Here is a 19,359-nt window from a genome sequence, read left to right as displayed (position 1 = left end):
ATACAAGTTTAATCTTTGAGCAGACATGTAAAAATAAAATTGAATCTGAAAGATGCTGTTTGCATTAATTATCTAGAGAAAGGGGCAAGTATTTCATGGCTGACATAGAGGCATGTACACCATTAATCAGCACACTGAAGAACCCAACTCTGACCCATATTCAGCCTTCTCCTGGTACACCTTATTTCTCTGTTACCAGTTCCAAAACTACAGTCCTTGTTCTTGATTATTCCCATCATTATTCCAACTGCTAATCAGGCACCATAGAAGGGTCCTTCAAGTGAAGCAATACCATCTTTTAGTTCTCAGCCATAGTCTTTAAGAAAGCCATCTCTGTTTAACTACATCTTTCACCCCCGATCCCCAATGACATTCTATAGTAGCTTTCTAAAGTCTCATATGGAATCCTCTTCACCCCATCTTTCAACATTTCTCTCACACTTGCTTCACCGTGTTCTACTTTGGACCTTTAGGATATATTTGCTGCGTTGCATAGAATGTACTTTTCTCTTAACTTTGTCAGTACCCATCTGACCCTGACCTTCAGGCGTGTTCCAAGGCATGCCTTACATGAAGTTCTCCCAGGGGTTCTCTAAATCACTGAAATAGCTGTTGTCAACATGGACATCTACATAGCAATAAGATCTTCTGTTATTCTCCAACGATGACATCTTTACCATGGACTCAGCTTTTTAAAACAAGGAACCACGTCTTTGTCTTCTCCTGATCCCCACATAGAATATGGAGAGATGTAGATATTTTGTAATACTCACTGAGTAGATTACAGAGACCATCACCGAAAAATATAGGTCATTAGTCCTGCTCAGGTGTAGTGTTGGTCTTTCAGGGATATTTGGAAATGTTTGATTATTGATTTAAGGCATTTTTGATTATTCAAATTGAATAAGGAAGTCTTCCTGTTATCTATTGAATATAAGCCAGGGATGTCCTTAAACCGCAGACAAGGTACAGGAAAACCTTATATTGTCCCCAAAATGTGAACAGTGCCAAGGCAAAGAAATCTTTGCTGAAGTGGATGGAACATTTGATTGTAAATAATCAAAGATCTTACATATTTCATCAAAAGAAGTTCTGTGGATGCATCAATCAGACACAAATATGAATTTCTTTTCTATCGATTATGGAAGAGCAAAGAAATGTTCCAGAGATAGCCAGAGGTGATTTGAGTTCTTTAACCTTCCACTCCCAAAAAATCAAAGGTAAACTAGTCTACACTGTATCTATCCAAACATAAAAAGACTATCTTGGTTGTTTGAGAGCAGATACCTTTATTTTTGCTAAATTGACTTTTTAATGTGTGCTATTCAGACTCTACCCTTAAGAATATGCACTTGAGCACTAAAAAAAAAAAAAAAAAAAAAAAGAATATGACCTCCTACAATAAGGTTTCTGATGGGGAGGGGTTGTTTTGTTTTGTTGAGACAGGGTCTTGCTGTGTAGTTCAGCCAAATCTTTATATTACTGTGTAGCCTAGGTTGCCTTGAATTTGAGGCAATCCCTCTGTCTCAGCCTCCAGAGTGCTGGGGTTATAGGTATACATCACTACACCCTGCTGGGATTTTGTTTCTATGCCAGTGTGTTTGTTCATGATTAAATTTTAATTGCAACTAAATGACAAAATATTCATCGTTTTGATTTCTTTCCAAGTAGTTGTTCATTTTAAGATATATTTTATATGTATTAAAATACGAAGAGGAAAGGAGTTGGTAAAACCCATTTGAAAAATTTTGACATATGAAAAGGAAACTTTGAGATGTTCTTAAAGACATGCAATCATTTGGAATCTTGCTGTATGGCAAAGAAAAAAATATGAGATTATTAAACAAATACTTTTTTTTTCAAACTTTCCTCTAGGTGGAGAAATAAATCAAAAAGCAGTGGGTGTTGTTACTCATTTGGCTTATGTACTTTTCAACAAGCAATCAGACTCCTACCAGGATATTTTGGAAGAGAAAGAACACAATTCTGTAAGAATTTGCAAATATTACATTAATCATTTTTATTAAGCTGAATCTATATTTTGATCAATTCCAGAATAGTAAATAATCTAAATATAGTATTGATAAGCTTTCTTCTTTTTCTAAAATATTATCTAAAAATAAATCAAGCATAGGAAACATATCTAATTCTTAATAGCAGTTGGTTTAGTGTAGGAGTCTGTGTTCTTTATTTTCTTTTTTTAAAACATACTCATTTCAGTTTGTATAAAACATTAAAATAATTTGGTGCTGGAATTCCATTCAGTGGTGAACTAAAGTACCATTCAAGATAATCAAGTGGGGTCACACTTGGTCCTTGTAGCAGAAATATTTCTAGAAATAAAAAGTACTCTTATTGTCTTTCTTCTATAATTTTCACAGTACTCTGGTGGTAGTTTTATGGTCTCTAATAGATATTTGGCCCAGACAAAACATGCTTAAACTGAGGGTGTACCCCTATTAACCAAAATGAATTATGAAATAGCTAGAAACACTTCAACTCCTCTGCAAATTATTTCAACATGTTCTCTATAAACTTTCACTTGTTTCGTATTTTAAAAATTTAGTTGATATTGATTCAAATACTGACTGAAAATACCATGCACCAGCCACTGGTAAGAACCAGATAGTGGTGAGCGCAACAGATACTTTTCCATTACAAATTAGTGTAGTCAACAGATAAGAGACAAACAGCCATACAAATAAACATACTCAACTAATTCAGTCAAAAGGATATGTTGAATGCCCCTTGTGTTCTGGATCTGTGCCACACTTGAGGCACAGAGTTCCTGAGCCCCTGATGCTTATGTTCTGGTAGGCAAATAAGCCAGTAATCAAATAAACAAGTAATAGATATTGTGAAGGGAAGTAGTGCTGTGAAGAAAAATAAGCCTCTGTAAAGGCACGGAAAATTTTGGATTTGGAATAAAATGTTTAGAGACACAGAGGTCAGGGGAGGCCTCTGCAGCTGGTGATGTAAACAGAGATGAACGAAGAGCGGCCTTGTCCTAGCATGAGAAGAGATTGTGCACAGGCCGTCCCTGGAATATTAGGGAATCAGCAAGAGGGCTGGAGGGAGGAAGAAGGATAACAGTAGGAGATGAGAACACAGAGATAAGAAGTTCCAGATCTGTTCTATGCAAAATAACTGTTGGTTATTACAAACTGTGGAAAGTGCGTTGGAACAAATATAAGGCAGTAAGAGAATAGGTAACAGGGCTTTACCTCTAACCTGGGAAGCCAGGGACAAGTTTTGTTATGGACTGAAATGCTTCCCCCAACCCCTAATGGAAAATTAATTTAATTCCCAAAGTAATTGTATTTGGAGATAGGGCCTTTGGTGATGTAATTAAAATTAAATGATGTCATAAGAACAAAACCCTCACCCAGCAAGACTATTGCTCCACTTCTGCAAGGAGAGGAATACGAGGATAAAGGTTACCTGCATATAGAGAAAAGGCCATGTGGAGACTCAGGCCTTGCGAAAGGTCATGTGACAGTAGGCAAGAGACCATAAGAGAAGCAGGTCCTGCCAATATCTTGACCTTGGACTTTGCCTCCAAGCTGAGAGGAAGCATGCACTATTTCAGGCCCTGTTATGGATTAAGAACTGGTGGTCAACTTAATGCCAGCTGGATCACATCAGCATGGCATTGAGCGAAGATGCTCCACCTGAGGAAAGTTGCCAGGATAAATAGGTGGAGAAGAAGGGAGGTATTGAGGATTGAGGCATTAAGGAGGCATTGTGGGTTCTCCTACATGTTGCTGTTTGAGCCGTTGGTTTTCCTGGAGAAGCTCTGGTCCTCACATCGAGCATTGCTTCCTGGCTTTGGAGGGGAAGATGTGTGCCGCTTGGCCTCCAGGATGAACTCGTCATGCTGCTTCCTGGCGTGTACCCGACTGTGCTTGTCATTGGAGGAGCTCCAGGCTTCCATGTCACTGAGGATGGCTATGGTTCCTTTCAGGATAGCCCTGGTCTTTATTGTGTGACTTCTTGGCTCCAGCGTAGAACCCTCATCCCACTAGCACAGCTCCTTCATCCTGCTGGCATAGACTTTCTGGCTTCCACTGCTGACCCTTGGGTCTTCCCAGCACGAATCCATAAAAGAGACTGGCGTGAGTCCTTCTTGTGGGCTCTGGACAGCTCAGAGCATTGTCCTGAGCTCTGGGTTTTTATCTGGACTCATATGGGACATTGCTGTGGGATTTAGGCTCTTGACTAAATAATCTATGTCTTTGGTGTTGTGGACAGATTTCCTGTGTTAACTCCCAGTGACCATTATAAAAATAATATTATAAACTCCATGTCCTAATCCTAATTGTTCTCTGTGTACAACCCCTGACTACAACAGGTCCCCAACCTCTGCTGTGTTTTTTTTTTTTTTCTTTTTTGACACCAATAACTAACTAATGTGGCTTTTCTGAGGAGGTGGCCTTTGGACTAAAAACAAAAGGAAAAGTAGGAATTAGAAGCATAAGGGAATGGTGTGTTCTGAGGCTCTTCTGCATTTAGGCAGCCATTGGGACACTGAAAAATCAGAAAGAAAGCCTCTTAGCTGACTAGTAGCTGACTAGAGAACAAATATAAGAGAAGCGCAACAAGAGATGTGACATGGGAAAGAAAGCCTGGTCAAACCAGGTCTGGTAGACTCTGACTGGGATTTTGGTCGTCTTCTTAAAGAGGCTGACGTGATGTGCCTATTGAAGTGTCTTCTGGCTCTGGATAATTGGAGTAGAGAAATAGCAGTACAGGGAGACCCCTGCGAAGGGCCCAGAGAAATGAAGCAGTTGAGATTCAGATAGTGGCAGTGGAGTTGGAGAGACATGGATTGATGTTGATGGATAAAGTGAACAGGTCAAGGACTTGCCTCACATTTCTGGGTTTTTTAGAAAAAAGTTGACATCATTCTTGAGATGAAGAACCCTAGACTTATAATTTTCCCCCAGCCAGACCAGTTCCACTTGGAACACATTGAATTTTAAATGCTTCTGAGACTTTCAGCAGAGAATCAGAAGGTAGGTGAATCTGGAGCTCAAGGAACAGATAAGAGAATGTGTCATGAGATAGAGATAAAAATGTAGGTGTCAACAGTATATTACAGTAATGAACGCCAGGTACAAGGTGCATTCTCTGTAATCAAGTGTTTTATGTTTTAGCCACAGATGTATCACAGGTTTGTCTACAGTGCTGACAGGCAGAAGGTACTCAGTACATATTTGAATGAAATGAATGAAGGAAAGAATGAATGAACTACCCAGAGAGAAAAAAGAAAAGCAGACCTTGAGTGAAACATGTAGGAATACCAGTGTTTATCGACTGAGTGGAAGGGAACTAGCTCTGGGAAACAGCAACAGAATAATTGGAGAGAAGAAGAAATCAGTACAGCTGAGCTTTGGGAAGCCAAGGAAAAAAGAATAATTCAGAAAGAAGGATAAGCCATAGCCTAACACATACAGTAACACTTCTGCCTCCTCGTAGCTACATAGGTGTTTAAGTACTGGTGTTTATTTCACTGTTGTCAGTCTTTAAAACTAGAAAGGGTTGATCTCTTATGTGTGAGATATGCCTCATAATAGCATGCTGGAATAACCTTTGAAAGCACATCTCTAACACATTCGCAACATACGTGTATATATAATTGTATTGTCATTCTTTGTATTAAATTATAAGTCCAGTGACAAATAGCGAAATGCATTCAGCTAATATTTTTTGACAAGTTTACTTGGATCATGATCTCTGGAGGGGAGCTTAACAATGCTATGCTTTGCTCCATCTTCTTGTACTTTACTTGGTGTTTCCATGTACATCTACATCAGAGTAACTTTATTCACTTCATACATAACCACAGGATGGATCACAGTTATGATCTTGCTAAACAGTAGAAGATTGTTTTATTGTACAGTCTATATATAGACCTATATATATGCTCTATGTATAAAACAACTTACATTGTTTTAGAAAAAGAAGACAAACTAATGAAAGAAAAAAAAATGTATCATTCTGATAAAGATTGTAATTACTTGTCAAAGTTTGAAGTATAATTTGTCTAATGCTCATTTTCATGCAGATTTCCACCTTGCCATTAACTAGGGCCCCTGCTTGGGACTGTTGTGCCCACTCAGCAGCATGGTTATCTTATAACTAAATTGGGGTCACAGCTCTCAACCTGGAGACTAAGGATGTTTACCAAAGAGTCCTGGCAGTCCATCTCATCTGACTGGCCTTTTCCTTGAGACAGATAATCCACTTGACTTTTAGATATTATTAGCTGCAGTGGAAAAACTAGGAGAAAAGTCATTAATTAGTGCTTGGCTTAAATCTCAACTCTCACATAAATATTTAGTTTAAGAAATGCTTCCCCTCTCCCTCCCAGCATTATTTGTCTTCAATAGATGCATCTACTTGATACTTTGTTATGTGCCTATTACTTACTTGGCTTTGGTCAGTTTTTCCTGGGAAAATACTCTTCATGTGAACTGGGAAACTGTCTCTCTGTTTATTGCACCCCCAGATTTAAAAAAATGCCTGACAAATTATAAGTGCTCAGAAATAGCCACAGAGCAAATAAATGAGTAGATGCATTAAGTGTGATGGGAGGAGAGAAATACGCAAATGCTGGTTGGGCTTGCCATTTAGTTAGGGACATGATTCCTGATAGTGAGGAAAACTAGAAATCCAAGCAAATGTCTTGGCTTGGTAACTTTCCCAGCTGACTTCTCCTTGGTAGGGTCCTCACAGTGGCTGTTTCTATATGAAAATTAGAGTGGTGATTTGAGCTAAAAGTACCCGGAGAATAATTCACTTCAAACTCACATCTCTTCCTCCTCAAGGCTCTTTTTATCTTTATGAAAGTATCATCCTCTGCCTGCTCATGTGCATTACTAAACAGTACTCTTCTCTCATGCGTCCAATCAAAACCAACAAATTCTGTTAATTGTGCTTTTACAAGCTTTTAAAAATCTGCCTTCTAAACTGACTCTTGATTCCCAGGATGGCTTCTCTTTCTGATGCCTCCGTTTACACTTTTACCCATGCAGTATTGAATGCTGTCAGTGAAGTTTGGTTAAAGTAGAGTGTGGCTATTCATTGGTCAATAAGCAAGTTCCTTTTAAGTGTTTAATTAACGTATGATATAACTTACATATTACTTTGTAAGTTTTTTAGTGTGTTTATTCTGTCCCTAAGGAGAAAATACTCGAAGCCTACTCAAATCTACATGTCTTAGAGAGGAACATAGCGATCAGAAGGGCTAAGTCAAAAATGTTCAGCATGCTTATTTGCAGTAGAATAAATCTTAGCATAGATATTCCCAGAACCACGTGTGTGAAGTGGTACATTTCCAGCTTTATCCCATTCTACTGCCCAAACTCTGCAAACAATTGCTGTTTATAACTCTTCTGTTGTTTTCAGAGAGGCATGCACTTCATCCCGAATTCAATGTCTTTTCATCTCATTCCCTTTGCTGGAATGAAGTTCCCTTTTTCCTTATATCATGATGAAATCCTATTCATCTTTAGAAACCCAGTGCAAAGTTAGTTTACCCGTGGGCCCTCGCCTGCCTCCCAAAGAACCAAGCCTTTTCTCCCTGCTTGCACACTTGCATTTATTCCTCTGTAAGTGAACTCACCCATGTAGAGTGCCCTAGAGATGTGCGCTCCAGGTGAGTTTATTTTTCAGGGCTCTCATATCCAAGTTTTAGGCTACCTACATGCCTATTTGAGGCACCAAGTTCATATTCATGACTTCATTTCTAAGGATTTCTTAGATTTCTTCCAATATGCTGTCTGAAATGTGAGCCACAATGACACAGTGCTGTATGGTTTTTGGGCCCCTTTTATCTGAAGTGCTCTCTCTGTTCTATAACAATGGACAAGGTTTTTATAATGCATTTGTTAGGGGGACTCCTACCTCCTTGGTGCTCACAAGGGACAGGAATCCCCCACTAACCTGAAAAAAATGAAATCTTCCTAGCCCATCCCCTGCAAAATCATTAAGCAAGTTGCTTTCCTTTCTCTGTCTGATACAGCTCGGGAGCAACTGCGTGTGTACCTCATGCTTAATATTTTATGGGTTACAGAAGGACACTAAAGTATCTTTTTATCCTAAGTATAAAGAGTGGTTGCCTTGGGTGTTGTTAGATAGCTACTGTGTCTGTCCTAATGACCGTCAGACTCAGAGTTTAATTTTTGGCTGCTGCTAACACTGTTTTTTTTTTATGCTGGCTGATTTCTGACAGCTTCTAAATGATAGCTGCTAATGTCAGGGCAGTTCAAAAAGAGCAAAGACTTGATTTCCTCTTAATATCCTGAGAATCATATTCATGGGCACCAGTGAGTCTGGGCAATAATTCTGATGGATTTTTGCCATGAGATTTAGAATAAACAAATTAATGTTAAAAACAGTTTCCTAAAAGATAATAAGGAAATGGGCAACCAAATAAACGCTATGAAGAAGAAAAATACAGTCTCTGTGAGCCGATTCATTTTTTATTTTATTTTTGGATGGAATTTTTTAAATGTAGGCAAGAATTTTAAAGTCAGAAAATTTGGCTAAATATTTGTTTCTGTCATCAAATAGTTGTCTTTATAGTGGGGCCAAAATTGATATTTAAATAAGTTTTATTATAAAGAGCACTTGCAAGAGTGACTACGGCATTTCTCTAATTGGAGCGAGGTGAGTGAGAGTGTGGATCATCGCTGATAGAGACAGTCTTGGGCAGGCCACTGCAGGTGGGTGTGGAGGACCCACTGCAGCCCTTGTACCTGCCCTGAGATTACAGAAGGACCCACCTGGGGTCGCAGCACGTGGGATGGCCATGTTCCTGGGCGTGCTCACAGTCAGTCTTTCCCTCACCTGTCTCCAGGCTCCCACTGTCATCTTCCACACTCTGGCTGCATAGTGCATTATGATCTCTTAAGAAACATGCTTACCTTTTGGTAATTCTAAAGCCTTCTTGGTATAGAAATTCAGGCAGTATTCTGCATGGAATGAAAGTAGAGACCCAAGCAGAATAGGCAAATTCTCAATTTTATTGAGGTCGGCTCCTCCTTTCACATAATAATGAGAATCTTTGGTCCCTAAGGATTAAGAAGGATGGATATGTAATTTACTTTTTGAAATATAGATGCTTTTAATTTTTAAAAAATCACTTACAAGATTAACAGTTATAAAGTAACTTTGAAGTCATACTTGGTTTCGTACTATGGTGTTTTAATTATAATAACTACCAATCTAACAATGTCATATTCTAAATACTAATTTGCTTCTTTTAAAAGGTAATTATTCTACAAAATCTAGAATACTCTAACATAATTTTACTTTATGTGTCATAGAAAATCTTACCTCTAAATTAAGTAATTTTGCATATATATATACATATATACATATAAATATACATATATATTTAAACTCAAGTTTTTGTGGTTGGTATTTATAATCCATATTTTTTATCGTTACGTGTAAAATTTTGAAAATACACTTTGATCATAACTAAGCACCTATTTCAAGGTGGTAAGACTGTTGTAGTGTTTTGTTTGCTTTTTTCTTTTTGAGACAGAGTCACATTATGCAGTTCAGGCTGGCTCTGAGCTCACTTTGTAGCTCAAACTGGTCTGGAACTCGCAATGATCCTCCTCCCTCAGCTTCCTGAGTGCTGAGATTTCTTGTAGTGTTTTAAGAATAATATATATACAGAGAGAATATTTTTCTCATAAATTGGAGTTCATATCTAGAAATATACTATAGGTGGCATAGATAAAATAATGCAGTGGATTCCATGGAATATTTTACATTTTGAAAAGTAGATATTTTGTATAGAATGAGTTTGGTTAATGAATTCATTTTAGTGTTTTTGAAGATTAGTTCTCAAATTTAAAACTTTTGTGTTCCTAATCCTTCTGCATTCCTTCTGATCATTTATTGCAGACACTGTAACAGAGGGGTAGTTATTTAAAGGCAAGTTATCATATTTTAACAATATATAACAAATAATTTTATGAGTGTCATTTGCTGAAGAAAATATTTTTCCTAAGGAATATCTAAATGATATTAAAATATCAAGAAGACTTACTATCTAGGATTTTTAAAAAGCAGATTAAATAGCAACCTACACACATCTTTTCTGAAGAAAGGCCTAGAGCTTAAAGGAAATAATATAAAGAATTAGTTATGTGGAAAAATATTTAAGTGAATGTAGGGAAGCAGATCAGGTAAAACATGTCGTAACTGCCTTTACCATTTATCTGGAGGTTGTAGTTTCACTGTATTTGAATATGGCCTGTCCTAGTCTGGAATATTTTAGCACTATTATTAAAATTATGCTCCACTTCAAAGTTTATAGTTTTTCAAGGTTTCCAGCAATATGTGATGTGTGATTTTTAAAGGAAATAATAGTGATTTAATACTTGATGAAATTATTCTTTTCAAAATGCACCTGTAAAGAGTTAAGTATAAAATACTGAGATGTAAGAACATATATATTTAAATTGGACAATGGATGAAGGAACCTTATCTTGACAGTAGTCACCCTCATCAATTTTCTAGTTATTACAGTGGTTTTGCAATTGTTCAAAAAAAATTTTAAGCTAGGGGTGTAGCTCAGTAGTTGAGCACTTGTGTAACATGCATGAGGCTCTGGGTTTGATTTCCAGACACACACACACACACACACACACACACACACACACACACACACACTCCAGAGTTCTTTTTATGGATTTATAATCAAGTTATGAACCACATGAAATCCTTAATATGTTACTGTTGCATCTTATTGTTGCCCAAATGTTACTGTCCAACTTTATTACTTACAGTTTATCATAAAGGATTCCAAATGGATTTTTATAGTCCCCAAAATAAAATTCATCCTTTGAGTTTATTTAAAAGAACAAGATATGATTGCAGAGGAAATTGAAACATGATTTTAAAGTATTTAACTGACTGTTTATGAGAATACATATGTAGTCTTGCAAAGCAACTGTTTCAGAAAAGAAAAGAAAGCAATCAATCCGGTATAGTGTATAGAGTGATGTTTTATCTTTCTGTTTACTTATTAATGAATGACTATAAAAGGGTTAAAACATCTTTGCATCAAGAAAGTATTTAAAATTTTTCTCGTTTTCTAGAAAGGTAATTGTTGGAATTTTCATTTGGTTTTTGCAGTCACAAAAGCATTGGAAAGAATCCTGATTTAGAAGCTTCTTGTGATCTCTATCTGCTAACTTCAACAGAAGCTTTACATTTTTATCAATTAATTTGGGCACCATATAGTGTAAAGACTGCACTCACAGCCACAAAATAAACTTTATTTTCCTGCTTTTATGTCCTGGATTAGACCATGTGTGTTTGCTTTTCTTCACTGTTAATTGCTATCTGTTGAGCGAATATTGGATGTCAGGTGCTCACTATGTTGTGTTTTGTTTCTTAACATTTGAGAGAAGCATTCAACTCTGGGATGAAAAGAGGGAAATTTGTTTCAACACAATACACCTTTAAAAAGAATTAAGATGTGCCATGTACATATACCAGCTTAATGCAATGAATGTAATCACTGTGTACTACAAACAGGTACTACACTACGCTTTTTTAAAAAAGGTCAACTTTAGAGAACATCTTGCAGGGATACTTATTTATAAATTGATCCATACCTCCTATTTCACATTGGCCACTGTATCCACAGTGTGATTTCAAAGCAACAATCTAATGTCATTTGTGCATTCAAGCATCACAATGATTATTAAACACCTACTGCATGCCAGAGTGTTCTAGGGACTGGAAAAACAGTTGTAAGCAACACAGAGCCCCTAACGAGTTTGCCTTGTGTTGGGGTAGTAATAATTCTTGAAGATACTATAAATTATTTTTGATCACTGTTTCTAGTTATTGAAAAAATGCAAGTAATGACCTCCATGTAGTTGGAACCTCATTAGCATAATTTGGTGAGCCTCACACATGGTGTCACAAAAGGAAGTATTGCACTAGTTATCAGTGTGAGTAAATCAAGGCAATTTAGATGCCTAACGCCTCGAATTCTTTAACTGATATATGAAGGTTCTGTGTAAGAGGACTCATTGACCATCCTAAACTTCTCAGTAGTTACCAAATAACGTATCTTGGGCAGATGTTATTGGATGATATATAGTTTGAGGAAATAATGTATGTGAGGTATCAATATAGGAACATTTATTTGGAGCACTATTGTTAATAAAGGTTATAGGCTTTGGGGCTCATGGTTCTAACATTCACCATGCATTTAAAGAGTAAGTGATAAGCATACAATTACGTCACTGGTTTAGTATTCCTTTCTGTGAAGTTGCCTCTAGATTTTTCCCATCACCCTAAGCTACACAAATGAACATTTAGTGCATAATTTTGTTTGTGTATTCATGAATGAGTTTCTATAAAACTATGAAAAACCTCATAGTATGAAGGAGGCATTTCAAAAATCCTTTTATTTTTAAAAGACTATTTGTTGAGTGGAGGATTCACTCAGGTTTTACAGTAAGTAGTACTAGCAGTGGCTAGAATCCTGCCTTGGAGTCCTCCCCACCATGACCTGATAGGACTTTTCCTTATCAAATGTCACACTGCCAATCACTATCTGCATATCTCTAAAAGGGCAAAGATTGTGCATCGTGTGTGCACCTTTTTCATCTTCCACAGCCACCCCAAAGCATGCATTAGTGTCCCATAAGTGAAGTGCATCTATGTTTTTACAGTTTGACTTGGAGAAGAGCTGTGAAGGGTCCTTTCTACCTTGCCCAGTGTTACTAGAAATGTGCCTTGAGTGCCCTTTCTGAAGGACGTAGGTTGCCTTGAGAGCTAACAGTTACTTTTTCTAAATTCCTGTGGATCTTCGTGATTTTATAAGAGAGCTCTTCCAAGCTGATCTCAAAGTGGGTATGAATAGTTAATTATGTCACAAATGTGTGCCTTGTCCTTTCCTGGTCTGTCTGCTCCTCGTGCCAGTTTTCCTTCAGCAGTTGGTGGCATTCAGCAGCAGCTGCCTTTTCTATCTGCTTTTCACTTGCAGATTTGGGAGGTAGGCCAGGACTTCAGACTTTTCCCTTCTGAGCCTTCTTAGAGTCCTATCTGAAATCCTTTAACATATTTGGGGTACCCAGAGAAGGAAAGACTACAAATGATGATAATTTCTTCCATGTCACAGTACAAATTCTATGAGGTTTATTTCTGTATGTGATTGTGGTAGATCAGTTGCTCTTTTTGAACTGAAAGATGATATTCTAGCTTTGTGTTCTAATGAACTGGTGAAGTGGTTTGCACATGGATGTAACATAAAGTTGCTGGGATCAGAAGAGATGGGTAATTGTTCAGCATTTATTTATTGATTCATTCAATAACTGTTGATCTAGCATATCCTACTTGTTAGAATACATGGTGCATAAAAATGAATAAGACATAATTCTACTTCCTTAGAACACACAGTCTAGATGAAAAAACAATGTAATCGTACCCTGACTCAGTAGGAATCTGAACTCCTGTGGAGGTTTTTAAACCCCTTCTATGCCAAGTTTTCTGAATGAAAAGTGTTATTCTGTCTTACTGCTAGTATTTTGAAAGATTAACAGCATCTACTGAGAGAAAAGGGTGAGGTCTTTAAATGCTAGGCATCCCTGTAGTTCCATTTTACCTGCTGCTCCCCAAGAAACTAGGCAGAAGCCCCCTTTCATAGATAGCCTGAATTCCTTCCAAACTTCATAAGTAAGGACAAAAGAACAAAAAATGTTTTTAGAAAAAGTTCACTACATACCAGCAATACTGCAGCCAGTTCTGAGAGCAGTGAGATTAAATAGATATTTTACTGATGATAAACCTACAAAGTAGATATCCAAGTCAAGCCAGTTGCAAGACTAGGCCTGTGGTAACTCCAGACACACATGCTGTTAAAGTCAGAGCTGTGGGGCCTCCTTTAGAGATCCTTCTGTGTAAAGGTGGCAGCTGTTCTTGACAGTGTTCATTCAATGGGCCCTTTTTGGTAGCTCTCCTAGGCTGCTCTTTCGTCTCCATAGCAATTTCCCTGCTTCCTTAAACCACTTCCCAGGTATGTGGCCTGGAAGATGCAGCCTCCTCTCTCAGAACCAGCAGTGCTGGGCAGCTCTCTAGACCTCTGTCGAGGCACTTCTACAATGACCCAGCTCCAGACTCAGAGGTTCCTGGCTTGCTACCAGAGAGCCAGTGTCTGTCAACAGCCTGCCAAACAACCAAAGAACTGGGTAGCACTCTCATGTTCCTCTTCATCCTAAACTCTCCTATGTCTAATATATAATTGTATCCGTGCTGAGTCAGTGTGACAGACACACGCAAAGCCAGGCCCATGTTCCTCTTCACTTCCCCCTGTGCCCCGTAAGATGAAGCCCCTCACATGCTGTGCTTTTGAGGCATCCTGTCTACTTTTATGGATTTACTGTCTTTCGCATTGCTTTATACTGCTGTCAATGCCCAGCCGGCTTGACCTCCTGGCATATGTGCTGCTTTTAATTTGCTATGGAATGGATAATCAGATTTTACATTGCTTTTGCACGTTGTATCTAAATTAAGGGATGACAAAACTCATGAGTTAATGCATTCATTGTAGTTTCTCAGTCTACTAAATTAATTTTTCCCTGTTTAAAAAACCTAGCTCACTTTATGTCTCTCAGCTACTTCATGTTATTTGTGTCACTGAATACTTGGGTTAACTGATTGCAGGGATGTTTTCTTTTCTCATTCCCATAGATTCTTGGCAACATTTGAACCTGTGATTTTCTTCCGTTTCTTATTCAGTCACTTGTTGGCAAAAGGGATTTCTGATAAAAGACAGAATTCTTTCTCTAGGGAAGATGTGATCATATTAGCATAGATTAATAGGTAAGGTTTGACGTAATTCATAATTACTATATTCATAAAATTCCCAGAAGTGTAAAAGTGATTAAGCTAGCTGGTCTTTGTAATTCCATACTGGAAAAATACAGCACATCTAGATTAAGGTATTTGATCAAGGTCCCAGAGATAATGGATCCAGATCAGCAGAAAACCCCAACCTCTGAATCTTAATCCTTTGCTTTTTCCTCTCTCAATATTCATTAATCAAGAATAGCCGTTCAATGACTACATATTCTGTAGTTATAGTTTCATGAGGAGAGTGTTTAATCCCAAATGAGTAAACATCTGAAGAAGACAAGGGAGGAAAAATAGAAACTGGATTTAGAAGCTAGAGACAGTGACCAAATATGAGCCCTATAATTTTCTAACTCTGTGATTAAAAAGAGATTATTGTAAATTTTTCTGATCCATAAAGTAGATATTATAATAATAAATATTTAAGGATATTGTGACTATGAAGATTAAATGAATTAGTGCTTAAAACATCTCTTGACCCTTAATAAGTGTCCAGCCAATTTTAGCATATGTGCTGCTGACGGAAACACAGTGTCCAATAAATTGAGTGCACCATTCTCAGATGTCTTTTCTGTGATCAGATACAGGTAGTTTTTTATTTTCTTTTAATGTTTAAAATAGGATGTTTCTTATTGTGGAGTTATTATTTTAGGCTTGTTATAAGCCTTTCAAGAAATTAGTTTGTGAATAGGTTAGAAATGTGTTTCTTAATCATGTTTTGTTTTACTTGCTCAGTCCTGACCTGATTCTCTGTATGGGAAAGGAGTGCAAATAGATTTAAGTGTCCTAGCCCAGCTTTTCTCAAATTTTAGACCACTTGCATCCGAACTGCCTCTAGGAATTGTTTAAAAAGGAAGGTTCCTGGATTCCACACCAGACTCAGTTAAAAGAGCCAGGGACTTCTATTTTACAAAACCAACCAACAAACAAACAAATAATCCACTTGAGCTATGATTTTAATACATTCAAATTTTTAAGAACCTTCACTTTGATCATGCTGTTTCCCTATTTAACCTCCAGTAATTGTCACTAATCTGCACTTTGGTAAGAAGAGTCCTCTCCCATCAGACTGTATGTACTTGTCTGCCATTTCTTGTGGCAGGCTGAAAATGAGCCTCCAAAGATGTGCTTATGTTGGTATTTCATATAGCAAAGAGATTTTTAGAGGTGCTCCAATTAAAGGTATTGAGGTAGGGAGATTATCCGCATCATCTAGGTGGGCTCCACAGAATCACAAGGGGCCTTAAAAGAGACAGGGGATGAGAATTAGTGTATAACATCAGACTGGAGTGATACTTAGTAGTCCAGAGCCACAAAAGGCTTACAACCTCTGGAAGCTGAAAAGCGGATGCAAACAGGTTGTTGCTTCAAGCTTTCAGGAGGAAGCAGCCCCGCTGGTCCAATAAGACTGGTTTTGGGTTTCTAGCCTCCAGAATTGTAAGACGGCCAACACAAATTTGCAATAACTTGCTACAAATTGCTTATTATGGAAGCAGCAGAAAAAGAATTTGTTTCTTCCCAAGTCCTCATCTCTGCTCTTAGCAGCCTTAAACTTATCTCTAAGCTCTGCTTATTCTGCATCTACCATACATATTCATCCTTTGCTCTTCTGTTCAGTTGTCATACTAATTTCTCATTATTTGAACAAATTTTGAGAACTTTCAAACTCCCCTTGTCTTTATTTACATCAATCTCATCAAATGTTTCACATGCAAATGATTGGCTGTGGTGACCAGGTCAGAGTAAAGAATTCACAGGTATTGGCAATCACTTAAGTAGAAATAACAATAGTATTTACCTCTAATAATTGGTCTCACAAGTAAGTAAGATGATAAATTTGCCATGTGCTAGCAGAATATCTAGCACATAGTAAAAGTTCAGTGTACATTAATTGTTATTACTGGCAATGGGCACTTAATTTTCTATTGCTTATTCTGTATATAAATTTTGAAATACCTATTATTTGATATATAGAAAATATGAAAAATCAGAAGTAAAATTTTATATATAGATAAGACATTTTAATGTCACGATTAAATGTGCTGTAGGCTGTGAATCCTGCTGGCTTTTAAGCTTGCATTTGAAGTAACATTTGTACTACAAGATTCTGTAAGATACACATGAAACTTGTCCGGCCCTGTCTTTCTTTCCTTTTTTCCTTTCCTTCCTGTTTTTCATCTCCGGTGGTTGTATGAATTGCTTGATATTTAAATCCACTGAATATATTAGGTTTCAAAAACTTTTCAAAAAAATCTGATTCAATACATTGTCATTAATCATTGCCTTCCCTTGCAATCCTTCATGCTATTTTAGTGCAGATGAGAACTCTCCAATCGCAGCTAATTTGAATTCATTTGTCAGATGAAAGAAAGTTCATGAGCTGCTATGCTAAAATTAAGGTCGGCTACATTTTCTGCACTTCCTTTGTCTGCTAACGTAATATAATTTTTAAGTAATTGAGTTTTTTTTGACATGCTTTCTTATTTAGAAACTCAGACTTTTTGCATGTCTTTTCACTTTTTAGATGTTTACATCTTTTATGTACATATTTTCTGTGTAGCTAGCTCTGTAATTATTTTAAATTGTCTTAGAATTATTCATTTTTAAGCTCTTTATGACCAAGGAAATGTGACGCAAAATGTTAGAAAAAATTGATGATAATGACTACTTTCGTTGTTAAAAAAGGAAGGGAAAAATCAAGCTAATACCTATAAGAAAGAGGGAAAAATACACTTGAAAGTAATAAAAAGCAACCTTAGAGTTTACCCCTGCCATTTTTTAACTTTTAAAAGCAAAGAAAGATCCATTTTTTTTAACTTTTTAAAGCAAAGAAAGGTCTCTCTCTCTCTCTCTCTCTCTCTCTCTCTCTCTCTCTCTCTCTCTCTCTCTCTCTCTTTCTCTCTCTCCCGGCCTTTTTTAGTCAAAGAAATAAAATAATATGGAAGATTACACTTACCTGAAAGGCAATTGAGAAATTCCCCTAGGACAGTCTATTCTTTGTGAATTGTTCCTAGAATACAAAAGGGCGAGCACGGTGCTGTAGGCTCTCATTGGAAACTTTACCTGTGGGAAAACGGTCTGTCTTGCTTTGAGGAGGAGAGATGCTGAATTTGGACTCAAGTATACAGCACAGTGGTTTCATGTATGAAATGAAGTCATTAGGTAAAGTAACAAACGTTCGTGCTACTGAGGGATGTGTGCCCCTGGTGCTCCTCCTTGGCCACCTACAGCAGCTCCAGTATGCTGGCTGAGAATGAGAGTCAGAACAGATGAAGCCCCCATAATAGGAAGCCTTGTCTTTAATTGTTTACCCACGGCTACCTGGAGGTCCTAATCAATTCAAAATGCTCCCTTTTCACAGTCATTTTGACTTAGGCAAAGAGCCAGAAGTCATGTGGAACTAGAACTAGTGAATAAGGTGGATGAGAACACTTCATAATGTTTTTATTTGACAGAAGCTGCCATACCGGAAGAGATGTGTGACACAAAGCATTGCCATATGGAAGATAAAACTGCCTATTTCACAGGCTATTTTCTATGCACATTGTTTCTAAAATATTCTAATAAGCATAACTCCAAAGAAATGCATCGTGCATAAACCATGAGTTATGACACACTTCGAAATACATTTTCTTTCAGCCACATCTCACGAGTGGCTGATTGCACTGAAACCTGTCGCGCATTGTTACTGAGGTTTGACAGGCAGTTTCTCTCTCATGCTGAATATCTGTCTTTCTACTGGATAGCACTTAGCAGTAGCATTCACTGCCATTTTTAGGTCATATCTTATATCCTCATGGCAAAAGGCAGAAAGAGTAAATGTATCAAAGCCCAACTTGACAAGAATATTTTAAAAATTAATTTGTAATTTACTCATAATTAACATAATTTTGTATATATGTAGCATGTAATTGATGTTTTGGTCAATGCACGCTTTGTAAAACTAGTCAGTAAACCTATTTAACATATCTATCAACTCAACAACTTACCATTTTTGTGGTAACTGAAATTTGGTACCCCTTGTTAGATCAGTATCTTCCCTTTCTCCATCTTGAACCCTCCCTCCAGGTTCTGATAACCATCTTTCTACTCTCTGTTGCTAAGTGATTAACTGTTTTAGATTCTGCATACAGATGAGGCCATATAGTGTTTGCCTCTCTGTTTGGCTTATTTCCTTTAGCATGGTATCTTTTAGCTATCATAAGTGACAGAATTTACTTCTTTACGTAAAGCTATTTAGCATTCTATTGTGCACACTGACGATATTTATTTTCTTTATCTATTCATCAGTTAATGGGCATTTAGGTTGTTTCAATATCGTGCCTTATTTACCCATATAGTAAGAGACAGGAGCTGTTGTACATGTTCATCAGTTTACAGTGTTGCATTAATTATCGTGTCCATTGGTCTTATCGCACATGGGTGAATTTACTCATAGAAAAATAGAAACGACCAATTAAAAAG

The 19,359-nt window shown here is 37.2% G+C and overlaps 1 protein-coding gene across 6 annotated transcripts in view; it reads left to right on the top strand.

The window, feature by feature from the left end:
* Window positions 1-19,359, top strand: part of Kcnq5 (potassium voltage-gated channel subfamily Q member 5) — a 513,487-nt gene that overhangs the window by 87,738 nt on the left and 406,390 nt on the right. The window contains exon 2 of one of the 6 annotated variants that reach the window (XM_063226946.1): window positions 1,876-1,988. The exons of the other annotated variants lie outside the window; for them this stretch is intronic. Coding sequence (XP_063083016.1) covers window positions 1,924-1,988 — 65 coding nt within the window. The 5' untranslated portion in view covers window positions 1,876-1,923. The remainder of the gene's footprint in view (window positions 1-1,875; window positions 1,989-19,359) is intronic. 6 annotated transcript variants of the gene reach the window in all.

This window comes from Cavia porcellus, unplaced genomic scaffold (assembly GCF_034190915.1).
Source record: "Cavia porcellus strain 051 isolate PalLab524CR breed Dunkin Hartley unplaced genomic scaffold, mCavPor4.1 scaffold_16, whole genome shotgun sequence".
Lineage (NCBI taxonomy): Eukaryota > Metazoa > Chordata > Mammalia > Rodentia > Caviidae > Cavia > Cavia porcellus.
This window is presented reverse-complemented; position numbering and strand designations above follow the sequence as displayed.